Raw genomic sequence first — 24151 nt, forward strand, 5'->3', positions numbered from 1 at the left:
CACTTATCTTACAGAATCTCGAGTTCCCCTGTTCGTGAATCACCCACGGAATGAAGTGAAGCTGCAGGAAGTGAAGTGAAGCTGCAAGTGAAGCTTCCTTCAAATTGGCACTCACTTGCAATAGAAAAATGAGTTTCCTCCATTGTAGTCTTGTAGGGTATATTAACCACACTTATTCGTGGAAGACATGCTTAGCTCTTGATGGCCAACAAAAAGGGAACTCAAGGGTATTTTTGTAAATATTTTGCCACACATCATTATATCAATTTGCGCATTTCTTTTTCTCTTACTTATGTTTTTGCCTATATACATGACTACAAAGATGTGGTTTTATTGGTTGTGTGTGTGTAACTTGGGTTTTTTGTATTGTTTGTTTTTAATACCTTTTCAAATTACTTTTACATATTTTTGTTTTCTACACAGAAAAAAGTATGTATTTTGATTAGTGGGGAGTGAGAAAGGATCTGGGATAAATTGGGGGAATGGAATTCTATTATCAGAATACATTCTATGACTTTCCTTCAAAAATTTTAAAAGCAGATTAAGAACAAGAAATATATATATATATATACATATATATGCATGTATATATATATGCATGTATATATATGTGAATTGTTTAACAAAAGCATCTTTACAATTTTGAATATGGAGACATCACATGTCAATCAAGAAGGATCACATTGTTGTACCAAAACTAGCTCGCTGCTAATGGCCTGAGTCTTTTTCTCCCTGGTGCTGAGGCCTGCAGGCAGGGCATGTTATTTAAGAAGGAGGCAATGTAAAAATGAGATATTTTATTATAGGTAAGAGAAAATAGGCCAGTAAAGTAGGGAGAAGAAAAAGAGAGGAAGGAGAGGAGAAGACAAGGAGAGAGAAAGAGAGAAAGGAAAGGAAAAAAGCAAGAGAGCAAGAAGGCAAGAGAAAAGAACAAAGAGTAAGAGAGAGGAGGAAGAGGACAAGAGAGCAAGAGCAAGAGATGAAGAGAAGAACCAAAAGAGGGAAGAGACAAAGAGCAAGAGAGAGGGGAGGGGGCAAATTGCCCCTTGTATTGTATGAGGAGTGGCATGTCTGGCTGTGGTCAGATGACTTGGGGTAGAGTCCAATGCTGGAGGCTTGGGGCATTGTCTGCTTGATAGGGCACACATCTCCTGCGGGGACAGCTGTGAGGGGTTGTGACTGAAACAGAAGCCAAAGACTCAGGAGATATAGCTGAACTCCTTCCACCCCAAGCAAGCAGAAAACTGCCTACTGAGGCTCCAGGGCTCAAGACCATTACTGGACTGGGCTTAAGTTGTCTGAACAGACCACTGCCCTACACTGCCTCACAATTCCCCTTTCTGCTTTTTTAAGACAGAGGTGTCATTAGAATAACTGCCTATTATGTTGGGATAAGTATAGCGTCCCTGGAGTGATTGTATCATTTATGGTGAAAATTTTGGGTGGGGTGGAAGTATCAAAAGAAATCATATAGGACAGAGGAGTAACACAATTAAGTCAGAGGGTGAGGACAATAGGCAAGGCAAGAGATCAAGAATCAATTGTTCCATGGATAATACACTTTGAGGGTGAAAACATCAGTTTTGAACAGCAATTAATTCTGGATAGATGTTATGTTTTCCTTACTATCACATAACCTTTTCCAAGTTCAGCAGCCATTTGGCTTTGGCAAGAGAGTTCATCTGTAGCTTGAAGATCTCAAGTCTGTTGTGTGTCCTCTGTGGGTTCAGTGCATGTCTAGGAAGCTTTCAGTCAGATGAGTTATCTGGAGGAAGGCTGCTATGTTGTCAGCATGCCCCAGGAGACAGCATTGTCTCTGGCGGATCTGTAGCCACAGACACTGTCCTCCCACATAGGGGTAAATCTGCAGAATAACTATGACAAAAGAGCAGAACCTTGGCAGAAGAATGTCTGCATTGATCTTTGGGGGAACATTGTTAGGATCTTAGAAAGCAAGGATTTGTGAGGGATTTAATCCTGGAAGGAATCTTTAAGGTCTGCTTCATGTGGCTAGGGAAGAAAATTATGTCTCCGGGATGGGCAGTAACAGTTTGTCTGTGAAAGGAAACCAGTTGTTAATTAAGGGTTGAATGATGGTAGTCAGCATAGTTGATTTGACCTGTGGAAGTAGATTAGGTGACTTAAAAAATCTTAAGCAAGTTGAAAACATTTTGGACATACATCGCTGATGTTAGGGGAACTGGCACACTGGGTACAAGCACCCAGGCAGCCAAGGAACACAAAAGTTGGGGTACTGTGACCTTATACTCAGGCCAGAGATGCTGAGCTCTGGCTAGCAAAAGCGTAAGGTGTCTGTTTGTGCACTTTACCTCAATCTGGGGGGCGACTGAGTCCCAGTCCATGGGGAGCAGAAAAAACGAGACAGTTGTAGGGGATCCCTTGGCCTTCCAGGAAGCCAGGGACCTAGGCTCCCTGAGGCTGGACACTACAGGTGCTGCTGGATGCTGCAGGGGTCTGGGAACGAAAGGGGGCTGGACATGGGGGGAAAAGGAAGCAGTATAGCTGTTCTGTTAGTGCAGGGCAGAGGTTTGTTGGCCACACAATTGGCAGCAGTTGTTGTTCCAATGGCAGACCGCTACTGTAGCCTGGAGCTAGCTCTCTCTCCTGCTGCTGAGGTCTATGGCTACACAGAGCGTAGTTAAAAAGGAGGCAATGTATAAATGAGATATTTTATTGTAAGAAGAAAATAGGCCTGTCAAGCCAAGAGAAGGAAAGGAGGGGAAGGAGAAATGGAGAAGGAAAGAGATAAAGGAAAGGAAGAAAGCAAGAGAAGAGAAAAAAGAGCATAGAGGAGAGAGAGAGCAAGAGAGGAAAAAGGGCAAGAGCAAGAGACAAAGAGCAAGAGAGAGAGGAGGGGGCAAACCGCCCCTTATATTGTATGGGATGTGGCATGTTGGCTGTGGTCACATGACTGGGGATAGAGTCCAGCAAGAATGCTGGGAGCTTGGGGCATTGTCTGCCTGATAGGGCACAATCTTCTGCGGGGGCAGCTGTGAGGGGTTTTGACAGAAGCAGAAGCCAAAGAATCAAGAATTATAGCCAAACTCCTTCTGCCTTCTGCAAGCAGAAAACTGCCCACTGATGCTAAAGGGCTCAAGGCTATTACTGGACTGAGCCTAAGTTGTCTGAACAGACCACTGCCCTAGACTGCCTCACATCAGATCAGTTAATACACTTAAGAAAGAAAATCACAAAGGAAACAGTCCTCGGAAAACTTACCTCAACATTCTACTTGGGATTTTTGGATCTACTATGCCCCCTGCTGGTTATAACCTCCCCTGCAGGGAGATTTATTATGGGTTACACTGAAATTAAATGATCTGGCTTAAGCAATAACACATCACTGTAACTTCAGTGTTCACCAAGCTCAGCTTAAGGTATAAATGGAACTAATTTACATAGGTAAATAACTTCTACTTTAAAGAGTTTACATTGTGCCAATATTGCTATAATGTCTCTCTCAAAGCCAGATTCCTCTTTGGTGGCAGTTGGATCCAGCTCTAGTAGTTCTCATTTCTAAGAAGGTAATGACAGGAGATATCAGGCTCATTTCTGTTTTCATCAGGCTACATCAGGGGCAGAGCACCAGTATGCAGGAAGACAATGAGTTTTGAGCTCAGATGCAGCCACACATGTGTCCATGAATGAATTCCTGGGACACTCAGGAATAGTTGTCTACAGAAAAAAAAAAGAGTAAACATTATGGCATGGATCAGTTAACTATTCTTGGAAGTTATTATTTCCCCTTAGAAAGAAATAGAAATAAGTATCAAATAATTGTATTCTGTGACTCACTCTGTTTTCCACATTGCATATGCATTTAAAGGAATGCCGAAAGAAAGAGCAATAAAAAGAGCAGGGGCCAGTCAAATACATCTTCTCTTCTATCACTGGTTACAATCAATATATCCTGTGAATTGTCAGTTTGCAAGGTAGAATCCTTAGGATCAACATTTACAATTATAATGGAATAGTTAACCCTTATTTCAGAATGCCATATGTGTTATATTGGCATTTCAACATCTATGTTGTGCTGGGAAATGTCTATGAGTGTTTACTCCAGTATGGTGGGATGCTGATGGCTACCATAGGTTGCAATGGACAGGAGTGGATGCCTACATAAGTATTACAGATTTACATAGATTTTGTTTTCTTACAGTGTAATCTATTTACAAAATTATGGATGCTGTGAGATTATAAATAGTTTATATAACCTTATTCTCTTAAATTAAACTAATATGGGGAACACGATATTTGTTGATCAAGTGCAGTACCTGTGAAACTTTGCATGACTTTTATGTGAAATACACACAGAGTGATTTCAAGCATTTTTCTTTCTTTTTTATTTAAAGTATGAAGGAAATTTTAATTTCAAGTGTAATATACAGGATACAACAAAAAAGTACTGGACAATTCATGCTGGTTGCTGAATAATTCACATTGTAGTAGCAGCCTACATGCTCATATAAGCAATCAACAAACGAGTGAATAAAGGAACTTTGGAATCTCGGAGTGTAAAGAGCTCTTTCACTCAGTAGTGAAGAAACATGAGACTAGACACCATGTCATTTATTTTAAAGCTTTTATAGAAATGTTTTAGATATATAATGTATTAAGAGAAATGAGCCAGATTCCAGAAGACAAATAAATACAATCAAACATTTTTCTTATTCTCCTTTTATTATGTAGATTATTTTCCTGACTCATTTAGTTTCATTTATCTTAAACTGCAAGGAGTTTCTCGTGTAACTCTGGTATGATACACATAAATTTCTTCTGTCCACCATTTCAGAGCCAGAACATCATTTGCATTTCACTGGGAGGACTGTGCTTGGAGACTTGTTCATGTATCTTCACTCTGATTCTCTCACAGATCGATACACCATAATGCCTTCAGTAAACATATATATATATATATATATATATGTATATATATATACATATATATATGTGTGTGTATACATATATATAATGTATTATATATATATATATATATATATATATATATATATATATGTAAAGTATATATTATGTATTAGTTGTAGACAGAGCAAGTTTAGAGATATTTTTGCGGATTTCTGGATAGCCTACTCTGTAAATTATGTCTAAAGAATTTACAAACAATCTCTACATCCCATTCATCTCTAAAACTATAAAAGAGTCCTTAGCAAAGTGCTGAGGATGATTGTCACATCCATAATCTCAAAGACTGTAGGAGATAGTCTTATTTTCAGTGTTCAGGGTTGTGTAACTATGGTCAGTGTTGTATAACTGACAAGGTGTTACAGAGTAAGCAACTTGGGAAATATTTGAATGTAGAATCATTAAGCAATGGTTAATCTCTGAATCTAATACTCAGATTTCATGAATACAGCTCAGATTTGTGAATTAATTTTGTTAGTACCTATTCAACATCAATTTGGTCATCTATGAATTAGACATTGATTTAACATGTGATCAAACATTTCGCTTCCAAAGTATTGATCGATACTTGTACTCAGATTAACACCAGTATAGGAACTTATGAGTCAACTTTACTAATTCAAAACTTTCTTATCTCTGAATCCTCCATGCAAGGACACTTAGAAAATTCCTTATAACATGACAGTTAATTCTTAGACTGCTGTTTCTTTCCTCAATACTCAATCAGAAGATTAAGCAAGGTTTCAGGTTACTCTTCCCTGTCCTCTCAGTCTCAAGGGGGCTTCCTCATCCTCCAGTGTTTTTATTTTTTATTTTTATTAATCATTTTATTCATTTATACTTCAAGTAATATCCCCCTTTCTGATTACATGTCCACGATATCTCTATCTCATTCCCCCTCTGCCTTCCCTTTTGCCTCTTTGAGAGTGCTCCTCCACCCACTCACCCACTCCCACCTGACCACACTAGCATCCACCTATGGTGGGGCATGAAGCCTTCACAGAACCAAGGGGCTCCTTTCCCATTGATGCCAGATAAAGCAATCCTTTGCTACATATGTATCTGGAGTCTTGGCTCCCTCCATGTGTGCTCTTTTGTTGGTGGTTTAGTCCCTGGGAGCTCTGGGTGGTCCACTTAGTTGATATTGTTCTTTTTATACTTAGATATTTTCTTTATTCACATTTCAAATGTTATTCCCTTTCCTGGTTTCCCCTCAGGAAACTCCATATCCCCTTCCCTTCCCCTGTTCAGCCACCCACTCATGCCTGCTTCCTGATTCTGGCATTCCCCTACACCGGGGCATAGAACCTTCACAGGACCAAAGGCCTTTCCTCCCATTGATGACCAACAAGGCCATCCTCTGCTACATATGCACCTTGGGTCATGAGTCCCACCATGTATCCTTTTTGGTCGATGGTTTAGTCCCTGGGAGCTATGAGGGTACTGGTTAGTTCATATTTTTGTTCCTCCTATTGGGATGCAAAACTCTTAAGCTCATTGGGTCCTTTCTCTAGCTCCTCCATTGAGGACTCTGCACTCAGTCCATTGTATGGTTGCGAGCCTCTACTTCTGTATTAGTCAGGCACTGGCAGAGCCTCTCAGAAGACAGCTATATCAAGATCCTGTCAGCCAGCACTTACTAGCATCCACAATAGTGTCTGGGTTTAGTGACTGTATATGGGATGTATCCCCAGGTAGGGCAGTCTCTGGGTGGCCTTTCCTTCAGTCTCTGCTCCACACTTTGACTATGTAACACCTTCCATTGGTATTTTGCTCCCCCTTCTAAGAAAGGCTGAAGTATCCACACTTTGGTCTTCCTTCTTCTTGAGCTTCATTTTTGTGAATTGAATCTTGGGTATTCCAAGCTTCTAAGCTAATATCCACTTATCAGTGAGTGCATACCATGTGTGTTCTTTTGTGATTGGGTTACCTTGCTCAGGATGATATTTTCTAGTTCAATCCATTTGCCTATGAATTTCATGGATTCATTGTTTTTAATAGCTGAGTAGTACTCCATAGTTTAAAAGTACCACATTTTCTATATCCATTCCTCTATTGAGAGACATCTGGGTTCTTTCCAGCTTCTGGATATTATAAATAAGTCTGCTATGAATATAGTGGAACATGTGTCCTTATTACATGTTGGAGGATCTTTTGGATATATGCCCAGGTGTGGTAAATCTGGGTCTTTAGGTATTACTATGTCCAGTTTTCTGAGGAACCACCAAACTGATTTCCAGAATGTTTGTATTAACTTGTATTCCCACTAGCAATGGAGGAGTGTTCCTCTTTCCCCACATCCTCACCAGCATCTGCTGTCACCTGAGTTTTTGATCTTAGCCCTTCCTTTTTCAACAAATGGTACTGGTTCAACTGGTGGTTAGCATGTAGAAGAATGCAAATTGATCCATTCCTATCTCCTTGTACAAATCTCAAGTCCAAGTGGATCAAGGACCTACATAAAACCAGTTACACTGAAACTAACAGAAAAGAAAGTGAGAAAGAACCTTAAGCCCATGGGCACAGTGGAAAATTTCCTGAACAGAACACCAATAGCTTATGCTCTAAGATCAAGACTTGACAAATGAGACCTCACAAAATTGCAATGCTTCATTAAGGCAAAGGACACTGTCAATAGGACAAAACATCAACCAAAAGATTTGGAAAAGATCTTCACCAACCCTACATCCAATAGAGGGCTAAATTCCAATACATACAAAGAATTCAAGAAGTTAGACTCCAAAGAACCAAATAACCCTATTTAAAAACTGGGTACAGAACTAAGCAAAGAATTATCAACTGAGGAAAACTGAATGGCTGAGAAATACCTATAGAAATGTTCAACATCCTTAGTCATCAGGGAAATGCAAATCAAAACAACCCTGATATTGTTCTAATGGAGTTGTAATTCCCTTCAGGTTATTCATTCCTCCTCTATATCTTCCATTGGGGTCCCTAGGCTCAGTCTAATGTTTGGCTATAAGTACCTGCATCTGTATTGGTCAGGTGCTAGTACAACTTTTTGGGGAACAGCCACATCTCGCTTCTGTCTGCAAGCACATCTTGGCACCAGTGATAGTGTAGGGGTTTGCTGTCTGCAGATAGGATGGACCCCTAGGGTAGGGTTCTCTCTGAATATCCTTTTCTTCAGACTCTGTTCTATATTTTGTGCCTGTCTGTCCTTTAGACAGAAACATTTCTGGGTTAAAAAATTTGAGTTTGGTGGGTGGTTCCGTCCCTCCACTGGGGGCAGCGCCTGTCTAGTGGAGGTGATCTCTATAGATTGGATCTCCCCTTTGTTGGATATTTCAGTTAAAGTCACTACTATTGGCTCCTAAGAGACTCTCACTTTCCTGAAGTCCGGGACTTTCTAGTGGCTATACCCAGCTCTCCATCTCCCACTCATACATATTTCTATTCAATTTTCTGACCCTCTGAATTTCTCTACTGTCCCTTCCAATACCTGTTCCTGCACCCCATTTTTCTCTTCCTTTCCTGTCTCATTCCCAGGTCCCTACCTCCTGTGATTACTTTGTTCCCCGTTACATGTAGGATTGAAACATCTACAATCTGGTCTTCTTCATTCTTGAGCTACATATGGTTTGTGGGTTGTAACATGGGTATTCTGAGTTTGGGGGTTAAAATCCACTTATCAGTGAGTATATATCATGTGTGTTCTTTTATGTCTGGGTCACCTCGCACAGGATGGTATTTTCTAGTTTTCCATCTCTTTGCCTGCAAATTTCATGAAGTCACTGCTTTTAATAGCTGACTAGTACTCCATTGTGTAAACAGACCACAATTTCTATATTCTTTCTTCTGTTGAGCAACATCCGGTTTGTTTCAAGCTTCTTGCTATTATAAATAAGGCTGCTGTGAAAATAGTGGAGAACATGCCCTTTTTATATGTCGAAGCATCTTTTAGGTATATGCGCAGGAGTGGTATAGCTGGTAGAACTATTCTTCAAGTATAACTATTTCTAATTTTCTGAGGAACTGCCAGGTTGATTTCCAAAGTGGTTTTACCATCTTGAAGTCCCATCAGCAATGGAGGAGTGTTTCTCCTTATCTGCATCCTCACCAGTATCTGTTGTCACCTCTTTTTGATCTTAGTCATTATGCTTTGTGTAAGGTGGAATCTCAGGGTCATTTTGATTTGCATTTCCATGATGACTAAGGATGTTGAACATTTCTTTAAGTGCTTTGCAGCCATTCAAGAATCCTCAATTGAGAATTCTGTTTAGCTCTATACCGAATTTTTAATAGGGTTATTTAGCTCTTTGGAGTCTAACTTCTTGAGGTCTTTGTATATTTTGGATGTTAACCCTCTATCAGATGTAGAGTTGGTAATGATCTTTGTCCAAACTATGGATTGTTGTTTTATCCTATTGACTGTGTTCTATGACTTATAGAAACTTTTCAATTCAATAAGGTTTCATTTGTCAATTGTTGATCTTAAAGCATGAGCCATTGATTTTTAAACAGCAAAATTGGGCTGTGACATTCTGCTTGTCAAAATAATAAATGGCAGAGTCCTTAGATATCAGGCTGATGAGTTGCATGTAGAATCTGTTGGATATTGTGTCTGTATCCTGTGTGGTTCCAATGGTAGACATACAATAACGCTCACTACCATTATGATAATAAACTCACCTTCTGAAAGTATAAGCAAGACCCTAATTAAATATCCCCAGCTGGTCCTTCAGTCTCTGCTACATTTTTGTTCCTGTCTTTCCTTTGGACGGGAACATTTCCTGGTTAAAAACTTTTAGATAGATGGGTGACCCCATTCTATGATGTGGGCTCATACCTGCCTACTGTTCTTTACAGTTTTTATCTCCTCCTCACTGTGTATTTTGGCTAAAGTAGTTCAAGTTGGGTCCTGTGAAGCTTGGAGCCAACCATTAGACTGAGCTCTGGGACCCCAGTTGGCAAAAGACTGGAGGAGCAGAGGGGGATTGCAACCCCATAAGAAGAACAAGGTCAGCTGGCCAAACCACCCAGTGCTCCCAGGGACTAGACCAAAACCAAGAAGTGTACAGGAAGTATACATCCTCTGATACATATGTAGCAGAGGATGGCCTTGCATGATATTAATGGGAGGGGAGGCCCTTTGTCCTGTGAAGTTTTGATGCCCCAACATAGTGGGATACTGGAGTAGTAGGACAGGAGGCGGTGGATGGGTGAGCACCCTCATAGAGGCAAAGGGGAGTGGGGAGTAAGCAGATGAAGAATGGGAATGTGTGAGGGTTAACCACGAAGTGGAGAAACATTTGAGATATAAACTAACGGAATGATTAATAAAAAATTAAATAAATTAAAATATTAAAATGGGAAAATATCAACTTTAATAAAAAGAAAAAGAAAGAAACAAACAAAAGAGTGGCGTTGATCATGATAACTCTTCATAGCAATAGGACAGTGATTAAGACTACAATCAGTTTTATCACAGCAATAGTCCTACTTCCTAGTACTAATTTTCAACATTAGTTACATTCTGCATTGTAGGTACAAGCTGTTTGAAAAGTAGAACTGAGAGAAGGTACACCACACACACACACACACACACACACACACACATACACACACACACACATGATTTTCACAGTTTGAGATACAGTGCATCATGCCAGAGAACTCATAGAGTCAAGACATTAATGTTGGAAGTCACATTGCATTAATACTCAAAAAACAGAAATTGACAAATGCTTTTTTTTCCCCAAGACAGGGTTTCTCTGCATAGCCCTGGCTGTCCTGAAACTCGCTCTGTAAATCAGGCTGGCTTCAAACTCAGAGATCTGCCTGCCTCTGCCTCTCAAGTGCTGGTATTAAAGGCGTGTGCCACCACTGCCCAGCAACATGCTTTTACTTACATTCTGATCTCAGTGGTATTTGGTCCAGAATCCCAGCACATAAGAATACTGTGGACATCACTTAACAGGGTTCTTCATAACTCAATTTGCCTACTCTAAACTCACAGGATCGTCCAAATCCAAATCTGATTTAAGTAATAAATCAAAGGCATGCTCAAGATTCATTTGTGAGGTATAATCCCCAAAATAATAACTTGCCATATTTCTCACACAGTATTAAGTGATAATGTGCTCATTAAAAATTGCCCATTTGGACAGCTTATTTAAAAGTAGGTACTGAGTATTAGAAATATGACTGTCATCAGGTAGTATTATGTCCAATTTTATAAGGAACTGCCAAACTGATTTCCAGAGTGATTGTACCAGCTAGCATTTCCACCAACCATGCTAGTTAGTTCCTCTTTTCCCACATCTCCAGTGTCTGCTGTCAACTGAGTTGTTGATCTTATCCATTCTGACTGGTGTGAGATGGAATCTCAGGGTTGTTTTGATTTGCATTTCCCCGATGACTAAGGATATTGATCATTTCTTTAGTTGTTTCTCAGCCATTAGATATTCTTCCATTGAAAATTCTCTGGTGCATGCCTTTAATCCCAGCACTTGGGAGGAAGAGCCAGGCAGATTTCTGAGTTCGAGGCCAGCCTGGTCTACAGAATGAGTTTCATTATAGCCAGAGCTAAACGGACAAACCCTGTCTCAAAACAAACAAACAAACACAAACAAACAAACAAATTCTCTGCTAAACCCTGCTCCCCATATTTAAATAGGGTTATTTGCTTCTCTGGAGTCTAACTTCTTAAGTTCTTTGTATATATTGGACATTAGCCTTGTATCAGATGTAGGATTGCTAAATATCTTTTTCTAATCTGTTTTTGCAGGTTTGTCCTGTTGACAGGGTCCTTTGCCTTAAAGAAGCTTTAGAATTTTATGAGGTGCCATCTTAGGGCATAACCCATTGGTGTTCTTCTGTTCAGGAACTCTTCCCAGGTGCACATGTGTTTAAGGCTTTCCCCCACTTTCTCTTTTATTAGATTCAAGTGTATCTGGTTGTATCTGGAGGTCCTTTATCCACTTGGACTTGAGCTTTGTAAAGGAAGATAAGAATGACTCAAGTTCCATTCTTCTACATGTTGACCTCCAGTTGAACCAGAACCATTTGTTGAAAATGCTGTCTTTTTTCCACTGGGTGGTTTTAGATGATTTGTCAAAGATCATGATGATTATGTCAAGTGACCATAGGTGTGTGGCTTCATTTCTGGGTTTTCAATTCTTTTCCATTGATCTACCTGTTTATCCTGGAGCTCTGGGTGACTGGACCATCAACTAAAGAGTACATGAGGAGGGACCCATGGATCTGGCAGCATATGTGGCAGAAGATGGCTTTGTTGGCATCAGGTCTATTGGTACCTTCCTGTAACAATACAATGCAGTTTTTAATCACTATTGCTCTGTAGTACAGCTTGAGGTCAGGGATGGTGATTCCTCTTGAAGTTTTGTTGTTGAGATTAGTTTTCACTATTTTGGGTTTTTTGTTATTTCAAATGAATTTGAGAATTGCTCTTTTTAACTCTGTAAATAATTGAGTTGGAATTTTGATGGGGATTGCATTGATTCTGTAAATTGCTTTCAGTAAGATGGCCATTTTTGTTATATTAATCCTGCCAGTCCATGACATGAGAGTTCTTTTCATCTTTTGAGGTCTTATTCGATTTCTTTCTTCAGAGCTTTGAAGTTGTTTTTATACAGACCTTTCACTTGTTTAGTTAGAGTCACATCCAGATATTTTATATTGTTCATGACTATTGTGAAGGGTGTCACTTCCATAATTTCTTTCTTAACCCGCTTATCCTTTGAGTATAGGAAGGCTACTGATTTGTTTGAGTTAATTTTATATCCAAACACTTTACTGAAGTTGCTTATCAAGTTTAGGAATTCTCTGGCAGAATTTTTAGGGTCACTTAAGTATACTATCATATCATCTGCAAATGACGACACAAAAGCCTAAAGTTGGAAATAACCCAGATGTCCCTCAACAGAGGAATGGATACAGAAAATGTGGTATATTTACACAATGGAGTACTACGTAGCTATTGAAAGCAGTGACTCCATAAAATTCCCAGGTAAAGGGGTACAACTTGAAAATACTATCCTGAGTGTGGTAACTCAGTGACAAATGAACACACAAGTTATATACTCACTGATACTTAGCCATCCATATACAGTGACCAAACCTGGACACTATAGGGTACGCTGGGAAATGCTTCTTGATGGGAGCCTGATATGGCTGTCTCCTGGCATGGTCTGTCAGAGTCTGTCAAATACAGAGGTGTATGCTTGCAGCCAACCATTGGATTGAGTGTGGGGTTCCAGATGGAGGAGGAAGAGAAGGGACTGGAGGAGCTGAAGGGTTTTACAGTCCCATGGAAGGAGCAACAGTGTCAAATAGCCAGCCCTCCCAGAGCTCCCAGACACTGGACCACCTACCAAAGAGTACACAGGGAGGGATTAATGGATCCAGCAGCATAGGTGGCAAAGGATAGCCTTGTTGGCATCAGTTCGAGGAAGGTCCTTGTACCTGAGAGTGTTTGATGCACCAATGTAGAGAAATGCCAGGGTGGGGAGACAAGGGTGAGTAGATGGGTGGAGCAGCAACCTCATAGAGGCAAGGTGGTGGGGGATGGGATAGAGGGCTTCCAAAGTGGAGGCCTGGAAAGAGGAAAACATTTGAAATGTAAATAAAGAAGTAGGTACTGAGAAAGCAAAACTTTCCTTATCATGTTCTTATAGAAGAATTGTGAGAAAGCAATGTTTCTTTCTTCTGATGTCCCTGTGTGTGGGTCTGTGTCTCTCTGCTGCTGCCTGGAGCTGTGTCTCTCTCCTGAGGCCTGGCAGTCTCTGCCCCTGATCCCTAGGCCACCCAGTACATTAGTTAGTTAAAAGGAGGCAATGCATAAGTGAGACATCTTATTATAGGAAAGAGAAAATATACTGGTCATGTAGAGAGATAGAAAGGAGAGGAGAAGGGAAGGAGAGAGAGAGGAGGAAAGAAAGGAAACAAGAGAGCAAGAAGGCAAGAGAGAGAGGAAGAAGGCAAGAGAAGAGAACTAAGAGCAGAAGAATAAAGGAAGCAAGAGAAGACAAAGTGCAAGATAGAGATGAAGAAGGCAAGAATGCAAGAGAGTAAAGAGGACAAGAGAGAGAGGAGGGAGCAAACCTCCCCTTCTATTGTGTGAGGCATGGCTATCTGTCTGTGGGGCGAGGCATACCTGGCTGTAGTCTGATGACTGGGGACAGGGTCCAACTAGAATGCTGGGAGCTTGGGATATGGTCTACATGACAAAACTACATGTGTTTCTCCCCTGCTAGGACAGCTGTGAGAGGCTGAGACTGCAAAAGGGGCCAAGGACCCAGGAGTTATAGCCAAAGTCCTTCTGTCCCTTACAGGCAGAAAGTGCCCACTGTTGCTCCAGGGTTCTAGGCCTGTTACTCTACTGGGCCCAGGTTGCCTGAACAGAGTACTGCCCCACATGTTTTCCCTTTTAGAAATGTATTTCAATCACTTACATCCTATGTTTTTTATCCACAGTCTTAGAACTATTCTTGGATTAGAGCCTTAGTTCTAAGACATAATATACTCTTACTTGTGTAAGCCAGGATCTGAATCTGTATCCATTATACAGACTTTAAATTAATCCCATTTCTTTAGGCAGATCCTGAATCTAGCCCAGTGATATAAGTGCATTCATAGATATACCCTTGATTTCAATCTCCAAATTAAAGCAAGCCCTTCTGCCTACCTTGGACTTATTCTATGTCCTAATGTCTGCCAATCTGTCAGTGTATTAAAGGCTTCCAAACAACTGTTTACTTTTCAGTACATTTTATTCAATAATGGTAGCAGAAGTGATTTGTATTTTTATTTTATGAAATATAAAATTTTAGTAATTATTTAAAGAATTTAGTTTTTATATTTTCTTATATTATGTCTAGACCACAGCTGCCAGAGCATCCTCTCTTCCAAGTCCTTCCCTTCTCCCTCTCCAAATACACTTTTCCAGAATTTCCTTTCAGAAAAAAACAAGCCTTATACAATATAATCTCACATGGCATATCAAGTTGTGATAAGACTAGCCAGACCTCCCCATATTAAGGCTGGACCAAGGCAACCCAGTAGGAGAAAAAGGATCCAGTGGCAGGCAAACGTGTCAGAGACAGACCCAGATCCCCTCCAATACCAACAAGGTATAACTAATATAATATCTAATACAACCCTAACATACATGCAGAGGTCCTAGGCCAGACTCTTTGAGGCTGCCTGAATGTTGATTTAGTATTTTGAGTCCCTATGATAATTATAATTATCATAGGGGTTAATTGATACTGTGGATTTTCTTGTGGTATCCTTGACTCCTGGCTCCAACAATGATTCCTCCCAATCTTTTCCCACTCAATCTCCAAGTTCCACCTAATGTTTAGATGTGAGTTTCTGCATCTGTTTCCATCAGTAGTTAGATGAAGATTCTCTGATGAAGACTGTATTAAGCTCTTGTCTATGGGTATAGCAGAATATCATTAGAAATCATGATATTATGTTGTTGTTTCTGCTCTTGTTGTGTTGTTGTTTTATTTGCCACTCATGCATGTTTCTATCCTAATTCTCTGGGCTATCCAAACCCTGCCAACTGGCCTTCCAGACAGTGTCAGATTTGGAATCCCTTCTATGGAATGGGTCTCAAACTAGACCAGTCATTTGTTGGGGGCTCCCATAATTTCTGCCTCCATCTTTACTCCAGAACTATTGCAGTCAGGACAAATTGTAGGTTGAAGGATTTGTGGATGAGTTGTTTTTCTAATCCCTCCAATGGAAGACATGTCTGGTTACAGAAGATAGCCAGTTCAGGCTTCATATTCCCCATTACTAGGAGTTTTAGCTAGGGTCACACTCTTTGGAGTTTCCGTTGCCCTAGTTTCTGCCTTGCCCCAGAAATAGCCCTCAATTCCACATAAGTTTTCCAGTACTTCCTACCTCATCCTCCAAAATGCCTGATCCTCCTAGTTCCCATTTCTCCAAGCAATATCTACTCTATTTCCCCTTCACAGGTAGATACTTTTGTCCCTACTTGAACCCTTCTTGTTACTTATTCTTTCTGCATCCATAGATTGTAGCATGATTGTCCTCCATATAACAGCTAATATACACTTACAAGTAATACATACTATGTCAATCTTTCAGGTTCTGAGGTTTTTTTTTTACTCAATATGATTGTATTATAGTTCCATCCATTTGAAAATTTGTTATTTTTATTGTTTATTATTTTATAGCTGAGTAATAATAGGTTGTATAAATATACAAAATGTTCTTCATCCATTCTTTGGTTTAAGGACATCTAAGTTGTTTCCTGTTTTGTGCTATTACAAATAAAACAACTATAGAAATAGTTGACGAAGTATCCTTTAAGTAGGATGGAGTGTCCTTTGCATATATGCCCAGAAGAGATATGCTGGGTCTTGAGGTGAATCTTTTTCAAATTTTCTGAGAAGCTTAATTACTGATTTCCAATGTGGCTATACAAGTTTGCACTTATGCCAGCAATGGCAAAGTGTTCCCTTACTCCATATCCTTATCAGAAGCTGTCACTTGTGGTTTACATCTTAGTCATTCTTAAAGCTATAAGATGGAATCTCAGAGTCATTTTTACTTGCATCCCCCTACTGTCTAAGGACACAAAACATTTCTTTAAGTGCTCTTCTGACATTTGAGATTCCTCTGTTCATAATTCTGTTTAGATCTATACCCTATTGTTAAGTTCTATTATTTGGTTTGTTGATGTCTAGTTTCTTGAGTTCTTTATATATTTAGGAAATCAGACTTCTATCAACTGTGGAGTTGTAGAATATCTTTTCCCATTCTTAAGGCTGCCATTTAGTCCTTTTCATGGTGTCATTTGTCTTAGCCTTCTGAGTTTCATGAGGCCCCAATTGTCTTTCTATTGGTGTTCTATTCAAGAAGTTGTCTCCTGTGCCAATGAGTTCTCATTTATTCCCCACTTTCTCTTCTACTAGGCTCAGTATAATTTGGTTCTATTTAAGGTCTTTGATCCATTTGGTCTTAAGTTTTGTGCAGGGTAATGGTAATATATATAAATATATTTGCATTTTTCTACATAGATATATCCATTTGTACCAGCACTATTTAATTGAAGATGCTTTCTTTCTTTCAATGTGTATTTCTGTATTCTTTATCAAAAACCAGGTATCCATATATATGTGAATTTATGATAGAATAATTTATTCTATGCCATTGATCGATCTGTCTGTTTTTATGCCAATGATATGCAGTTTTTATTATTGTAGCTTTGAAGTACATGTTGAAGTGACAGATTGTGGTTCCTTTGCATACTCATTTATTGCACAAGATTTTTTTTTCTGTACTAGATTTGGTTGTTTGGGTTTTTTCATATTTTTCTGTTTTCTTTTTCTAAATGAAGTTGAGTGTTATGATCTATAAAGAACTTTTTTAAAATTTTAGTGGGGATTGCTTTGAATCTGTAGATGTCTTTGGGTAGCATGACCATTTTTACAGTGTTAACACTACCAATGAGAGATTTTCCATCTTCTAATATCTTCTTCAATTTGTTTCTTCAAAGATTTGAAAGTTTTCACATAGTGCTCTTTCACTTGCTTAGTCAGAGTTACAAAGATTCTCATAGTCTAATTGAGAAACTTATACTACTATGAGACAAACTATTGCAATGTTGACTGGGAGTTCCTCAAAATTGTGTCATTTCTGTTTCTGTAACCTTCCCAGGGGGCTGACATAGGTTCTAAGAAGTATCTGCAGTGATCTGTGTCAGATACTGTGCTCTTCAACATAAGAACTCACTGATAAAGAGATAGTCTCCTGGGTTTTGTGTGTAATTGACTGAGCATAGTCAGGAAATAACCATCTCTGCACCGACTATTCAGGCTCTACATGACTAGTTTATTTAGAAGCTTTCCTTTCATGGCCTCATGACAACTAATATTCAGAAATATTATTGATGACACTGACACAGGAAATATAGTGAGAATGAGGGCCTTGTACTCATAGAGAAGCACAGAAAGAGCCAGGGATTTAATCATGTAGTGGCATTGTCTTGGTTCAGGAGAAATAATAAGATACCTGCACTCTGTTCTGAATGCTGGGAGTAGAGGTTCTTAATACCTGGTGACCTATTTCAAATGTGTAGTGGAAGACCACACCCTGTTTTCCCTCATTAGATTCTTACCCATCATTAGTGGCATTGTCACATGTACTTGAAGGCCTGCTGACTTTCATGCTGTTGGTCAGTGGTCACATTAGATTCTAGTCCATCCTTTTAGTAACATAACCCACATTCAAGGTTACAAAAAGTTTGTAAAACTGTTTTTAAATTTTCGCACCTTAAGCTTCATTATACAAGCGGAATTGGAATGATTATGGAAATTATTGTTTCCTGCAGACCCTATTCTGAATTCTATTCTGTTTAAATATTACTACAAAAAACTGACTGTGCTTAGACACTGTGAAGCCTGACCCACATTGACAAAGTCAGTCGGTACCAGGTTCTCATTCTCATTTCTTCACATAGTTTGTTTCCCAGTCTGACACTTGTAGTGACCCCTTCTCAAGAAATAAAAAGTTTCCTATTAGAAATTACTCTATGTGCATAAAAATTAATAACTGAAAATTCATTACTGAAAATATAAACACACACTCAAACACATGCATACACACACACACACACACACACACACACACACACACACACACACAAGCTAAAGCCCAAATATTTAATTTAATTGTTTCACTACACCTTAGTATTATGGATTTTATATATGCTTCATCCTTAAATCCTTTAAGTCCTGGCCTTTTATTATACTTTAAACAACTTAAACTTGGGCATATGTGAGATGAGATTTACACAAAAAGATATTATCAGATTTCTTTTTTTATTCATTAATTCTTAGAATCCATTTTCTATGTTGTATTGAAAATAGGGTTTTTCATTCAGTATAGTCTGATTACTAATTCCCCTTCCCCAACAACTATTTGATCCTCCACATTTAGAAAACAAACAGTACCTAAAAATAATAAAAAAGAAGACAAAACACGGTAATGAGATACCAAACATAGTGGAATAAGGACAGTTCAAAAAGGAAAAAAAAATCAAAACAAAGCCCAGGAAAGACAGGTTGACCTAGACACAGCCAACAAGTTCACAAAACTCTTTATAACAAGGATGAGCACCAGGTATGCATTGGACTATGAGAGTTAATGCTGTGTCATTATAGGTCAATATTGTATGAAGGCTAGTGACTGTAGGACTGATTACTGAGACTGAGAAGAAAGAAAAATGTGGGAGCAGAGATAATCTTAGAGTCTACCAAAATTAACATGTACATACATTGATTTTAAAAGTGAGTTCTGTGAAACATGAGTTAATATTTTTCCAAATTATAGGAATTATTCTTATATGGCTGTGCATTCTGATATAAATTTCTTACCTTCTAAGAAACTAAAACTTCTCCTGGAACACACAGCCAGTTAACAACAAAACCTGAGGTCAGTTAATATGAAAATTGTTTCTTTTTTGCCCATATATTTGTGATTTGGATTTTATAGGTCACATTTCTACTATACTTTATTGTCAGCTGTTCCAAAAAGTGCTTCAACTGATTCAGAATCCAGAAATAGTTTTATTATGCAATATCACAGTTTTCTATTTTTAATTATTTTACAAAAATAGAAACATGTCAATGGAGGTGGTCACTGGTGAAAAAATTGACAAGGTATGAGATACTGTAGGTTTATCTTAAATCAACATCACTTTATTCTTAGATATAGTTTTACAAAGTTAACAAAGGTACTACAGGACTGCGATAAGGAAACAGAAAAGTGGATTCACAAAATGATTATTGCTGAGAAAACCTTTCGATTAATATTTTCTGTAATCTCACTCACAAGACAGCTTCCTGCTCCTTCAGGATTTCTAACACACTCAGGATGTGGTTACAACACTGTGTCTTGCACAGTAATAGACCGCAGAGTCCTCAGATGTCAGGCTGCTGAGTTGCATGTAGGCTGTGCTGGAGGATGTGTCTGCAGTCAGTGTGGCCTTGCCCTTGAACTTTGCATTGTAGTTAGTATTACCATTTCCAGGATAAATCCATCCAATCCACTCAAGCCCCATGCCCAGACCTCTGCTTTACACAGGTTATACTGTAGTTTTATCATATGCTTCTGAAGTTATAGCCAGAAGCTTTGCAGGACAACTTCGCTGAAGCCCTAGGCCTCACCAGTAGCTCAGCTCCAGACTGCTGCAACTGTACCTGGGAGTGGACACCTGTGGAGAGAAAGGCATTGTGGAATTCATTTTCACTTCAGGCCCTATCTCCTCTTCAGATTTGTAAATGGTGAATTCCTTATCTGTAGTTACTGACAGGAGAAAGAGAAAGACCCAGCTCCATTCTATGGTTAGATTCAGTGTATTCAGAGACTGCAGAGAGGACACTGATCATATGTTGCTTACAGGGTGTGGACATCCTTGTATTTACAGACATAGACTCGGGTAATTTGCATATTCACAAGCATAGCACTCCTTAGATAAGAACCTAGTCAAGCTGGAGAAAAAAAAAGGAGAAGACACAGGGTTTAGACAACAGTGTGCTATGGTCCAAGTCCTAATCCTCTCTGCTGAAATGCATCCCATACCCTTTCCCTGAGCATTGTGCAGATGCCATGCATAAACCATCAGGGACTATGCTCTCAACTGATTTCTGGCCTGGCATTGTTTCTCTACTCTGGGACATTTTTACTGAACTGATTTGCAGATGCTGGTTGTGAAAGTGATGGTAGGCATCAAAAATTAAAAAGAAAAAAAGAACTGCTACATTTTAAGAATTTTGAGCCTTCTTTCTAATATATGTGACTGATGTTTGCCTTTCCAACAGGTTATAAAATAAAAACTCAGTCAAATGACCAAAAATAAATGTACTTCAGAAATATTTACACATCAGTGATTATTACAGCACAATCTTCAGTAACTAAATTATTAAAATAAGCTATACCTGTCAACATAGGATTTAAAAACCATGGAGGGGTCTGATTGTTCTGGCAACACATGTATAGTAGAGGATTGCAAATTTGATCATCAATAGGAGGAGAGGACGTCGGCCCTGTGAAGGTTCTATGCCCCAGTGTAGGGGAATGCCAGGGCCAATAAGTGGGAAAGGGTAGGGTGGCAGGCATGGGGAGAGGGGAGGCAACAGGGGTTTGTTTTTGTTGTTTTTGTTTGTTTCTTTGTTTGCCTTTTGGAGGGGAAACTGGGAAAGGAGAAATTTATGTGTAAATAAAGAAAATATCTAATAAAAATATAAATAAATCTTTAAAAGAAAATAAAAAACCCAAGCATAGTTATAAACATAATATATATAATGTACATAATTATAAATATATTGCACATATAATTACACATATTGTATATATATATATGATATGTGTATCATATATATGTATATGTATATACATATATATATATATTTCAGAAGTTTTTCATCAGAAAGTATTAAGAAATTTATATTGTTTTGGACAAATGAATGCAATTGGAGGTAAGTATTAATTTTACACCTTATCAGAAACACAGACATTAAATGAGAATTTCCCAAGAAGCTCTTAGATATTCTATAGTTGTATACAACAACAAAGACATGATGATATATTAGTGAAATTGTCCAGCGGAATAAAGGGAAATAGGCATGAAAAGGTTGGGTAGAAGTTGTCGATGAAATATGTACAGTGTACAAAATACACTCAAACAAAAATTCTAAACATATATGAAATTGTTATTTCTGTAGTTCATGATGATTTCTATTCTTTGAAATTTTCAATCATGTATGAAATATGGTGTCAGCTACATCTACTCTCAGGATCCCCACTGTCTATCTTCACCAGGTCCTTGTAGTTCCTCTAGTGAACTCCTATTAACCCTCTGCCAACATCTTGATCTCCTTTATTTGATTAACTAATATCACTGTGCATCTAATTAATGCTGTCTATATACAGATAGATAGTGTAATTAGTAGTACATAGTGACACTACATAAATCTTTCCTTAAAAGTGACTATATTTGGCCCATCAGTCATCAAATATCAATAGACCTTTAGCTTGGTGTGGAGTCTCAGGAGTTCTCCATTCAGGTTTTTTTTTTCTAATTGTTATACTATTATTTGTAGGAGTCCATCCAGTGGACCCTCACTCCGTTGGGCGCCCTCGGACTGGAGATAATTGAGTACCTGTGAATACAAAGGGGTAAGAGAGAGAGACAAGACAGGGACACCAGGTAGTTGTATCGAGGTGTCACTTTACTTAGGGAAGAACTGGGTTTTTATATAACCAGAGGCAATATTGAGACCAAGGGGAAACTGAAAGTATCCAATCTTAACATAAACACTTAGACCAGAAGAGGAACTTCAAAGGAAAGTCCGATGAACTTTGATCTGCAGCAGTCTGGCAACTTCTCCACAGGTGGCATCCGCAGCCCTGGATCAAGCAAAGGCGAGGCGGGGGAGCCCACATTTTGGTGGGGGGGAGCCCACATTTCACCCTCTCTCGTTAAAATGCAGGGTAAGACACTCTCTCGACACATTTGCATGGGAATCACAACTGGTACGTTAAGACACTCTCTGAATCTGCCCCCTCAGGCACGTTCTGCACAGCGGGGGGGTGGGGTAGGGTGGGGGATGGGTGGGGAACTGGGCTACAATGTGTCTGTAACACACCCAGCCATCGGCCATGTGCTTGCCTGGGAAAATATCACAACCAGAGGAAGTGTCATCTTCTCCACCATCCTTCCATGCAAAGTGCCAAGTCACATCCACAAACACCTGTAGAAGTCCAAAAGCTGTTAATATTTTCTGAAACCAGCTGAAGAATCTCTGTCAGCCAGGCACTGGAACTGACAGCTGATGGCTGGAGTCAGGAGGAGGGGACTCGGTGGACTTTGGAGCTGGGAGCAGTCCTTTTGTTAGCCAGGACTCTGGGGTAGGTTGCCAGGAAATGGTCTCTGGACAATGCAAATCAGTTCTTAGAAGCCTCCAGCAGTTGAATTAACCTTTGAAAAGCTGGAATCTTAATGGTAAGCCAGGCGGCTTTGGGATGTCGCGTGTCTGCTATAGAACATAAACAAAGACACGAACATACTTTTGCTACAGGAGGGCCAGGTTTATTTGCCTCTGCTTTGTCAGGAGAAAGCAGATTTTCAAATCAAATGGGAAAAAAACACGTTCAAAACTGGCAGGAAAAAGTCTATCAGCTTTAGAACAAATGAAAACAAAAGCAAAAGGAAAAAGGAAAAGGCTTTCTGAGCTTGCCTGTTGAAGGCAGCAATCAATCTGGCATATTAGTCTCTCTGTAAGCCATCGCGCTTCCCCCTTCCTTTGGGAAAAAAGGCTGACAGACCCTCTGCCCCAATACAGCATCTGGGCCAAGTAAATAGCAAGCATGCGAACAGACGTAGGTCTGTAGAAATGTCAAAATGAAAAGAATAAAAAGAACAAAAGTACCTTTGGAGACCTCTGGGGAAAGAGAGTCTCTCCCTAGGTCTAGAAAAGCCAATTTTTTAATCTTGCAGAACACACATTCAACAATCAAAATCTTTGTAAAAGGAGAAAAAATATTTTTCTAGTGTGAGAAGGCTCATAACACTGAAGCTTGTCAATACCATTTTTAGAGGCTTCTCCTGTTTGTAGGAAAGCAAAGATAAATTCTGAACAAGTATCAATGCAGACATGTATATATTAAGCTTTCCAAATTCTGCATAATGTGTTATATCTATTTGCCAGATACTATTAGGTACCAGCACTCGGTGGTTTACCCCCAAATGTTGGACTGGAGATAAAATAACACATTTAGGGCACTGTTTAACGATCATTCTTGCTTGTTCACTGGAAATTTTAAGTTTGAGCCTCAGAGTTTGGCTGGAAAATGGAAACTTATCATGATCCTGTTTAGTTAAGGCCACAGGATATGAAACCATAATCTCTCTATATAAGAGCTCTGTCAATGGTCATTGCCTCTGGCTAAAGGTCCTGGCAGGCCAGAATGAGCCCTAATATGACCAATATAGAATTGATTTTTAAGTGCAAAAATGTTATTTTGGTAAGTGATTAAATAGAAGTCCTGTTGGCATGTTTATCTTAAAACTGTCTACAACGGCAAACAGAAGCTGTTGGAGTATAAATCAAATGTATCAGACACAGCTTCAAAGACCTTCAAAACCTCCATTAATTCAGCCAATTTAGTGGAGAGACCAGAA

General features: G+C 39.2%; 2 gene segments (V, D, J or C); both read right to left on the reverse strand.

Moving 5' to 3' along the window:
- Positions 1-24151, reverse strand: part of LOC116080189 — a 1139691-nt gene that overhangs the window by 1062612 nt on the left and 52928 nt on the right.
- The window catches only part of LOC116080186, a 1015034-nt gene that overhangs the window by 958693 nt on the left and 32190 nt on the right, over positions 1-24151 (reverse strand). Inside the window, 1 exon segment of the C gene segment in view lies at positions 19862-19999. Coding sequence covers positions 19862-19915 — 54 coding nt within the window.

The sequence above is a fragment of the Mastomys coucha genome, unplaced genomic scaffold (genome assembly GCF_008632895.1).
Source record: "Mastomys coucha isolate ucsf_1 unplaced genomic scaffold, UCSF_Mcou_1 pScaffold6, whole genome shotgun sequence".
In the NCBI taxonomy this organism is placed as follows: Eukaryota; Metazoa; Chordata; class Mammalia; order Rodentia; family Muridae; genus Mastomys; species Mastomys coucha.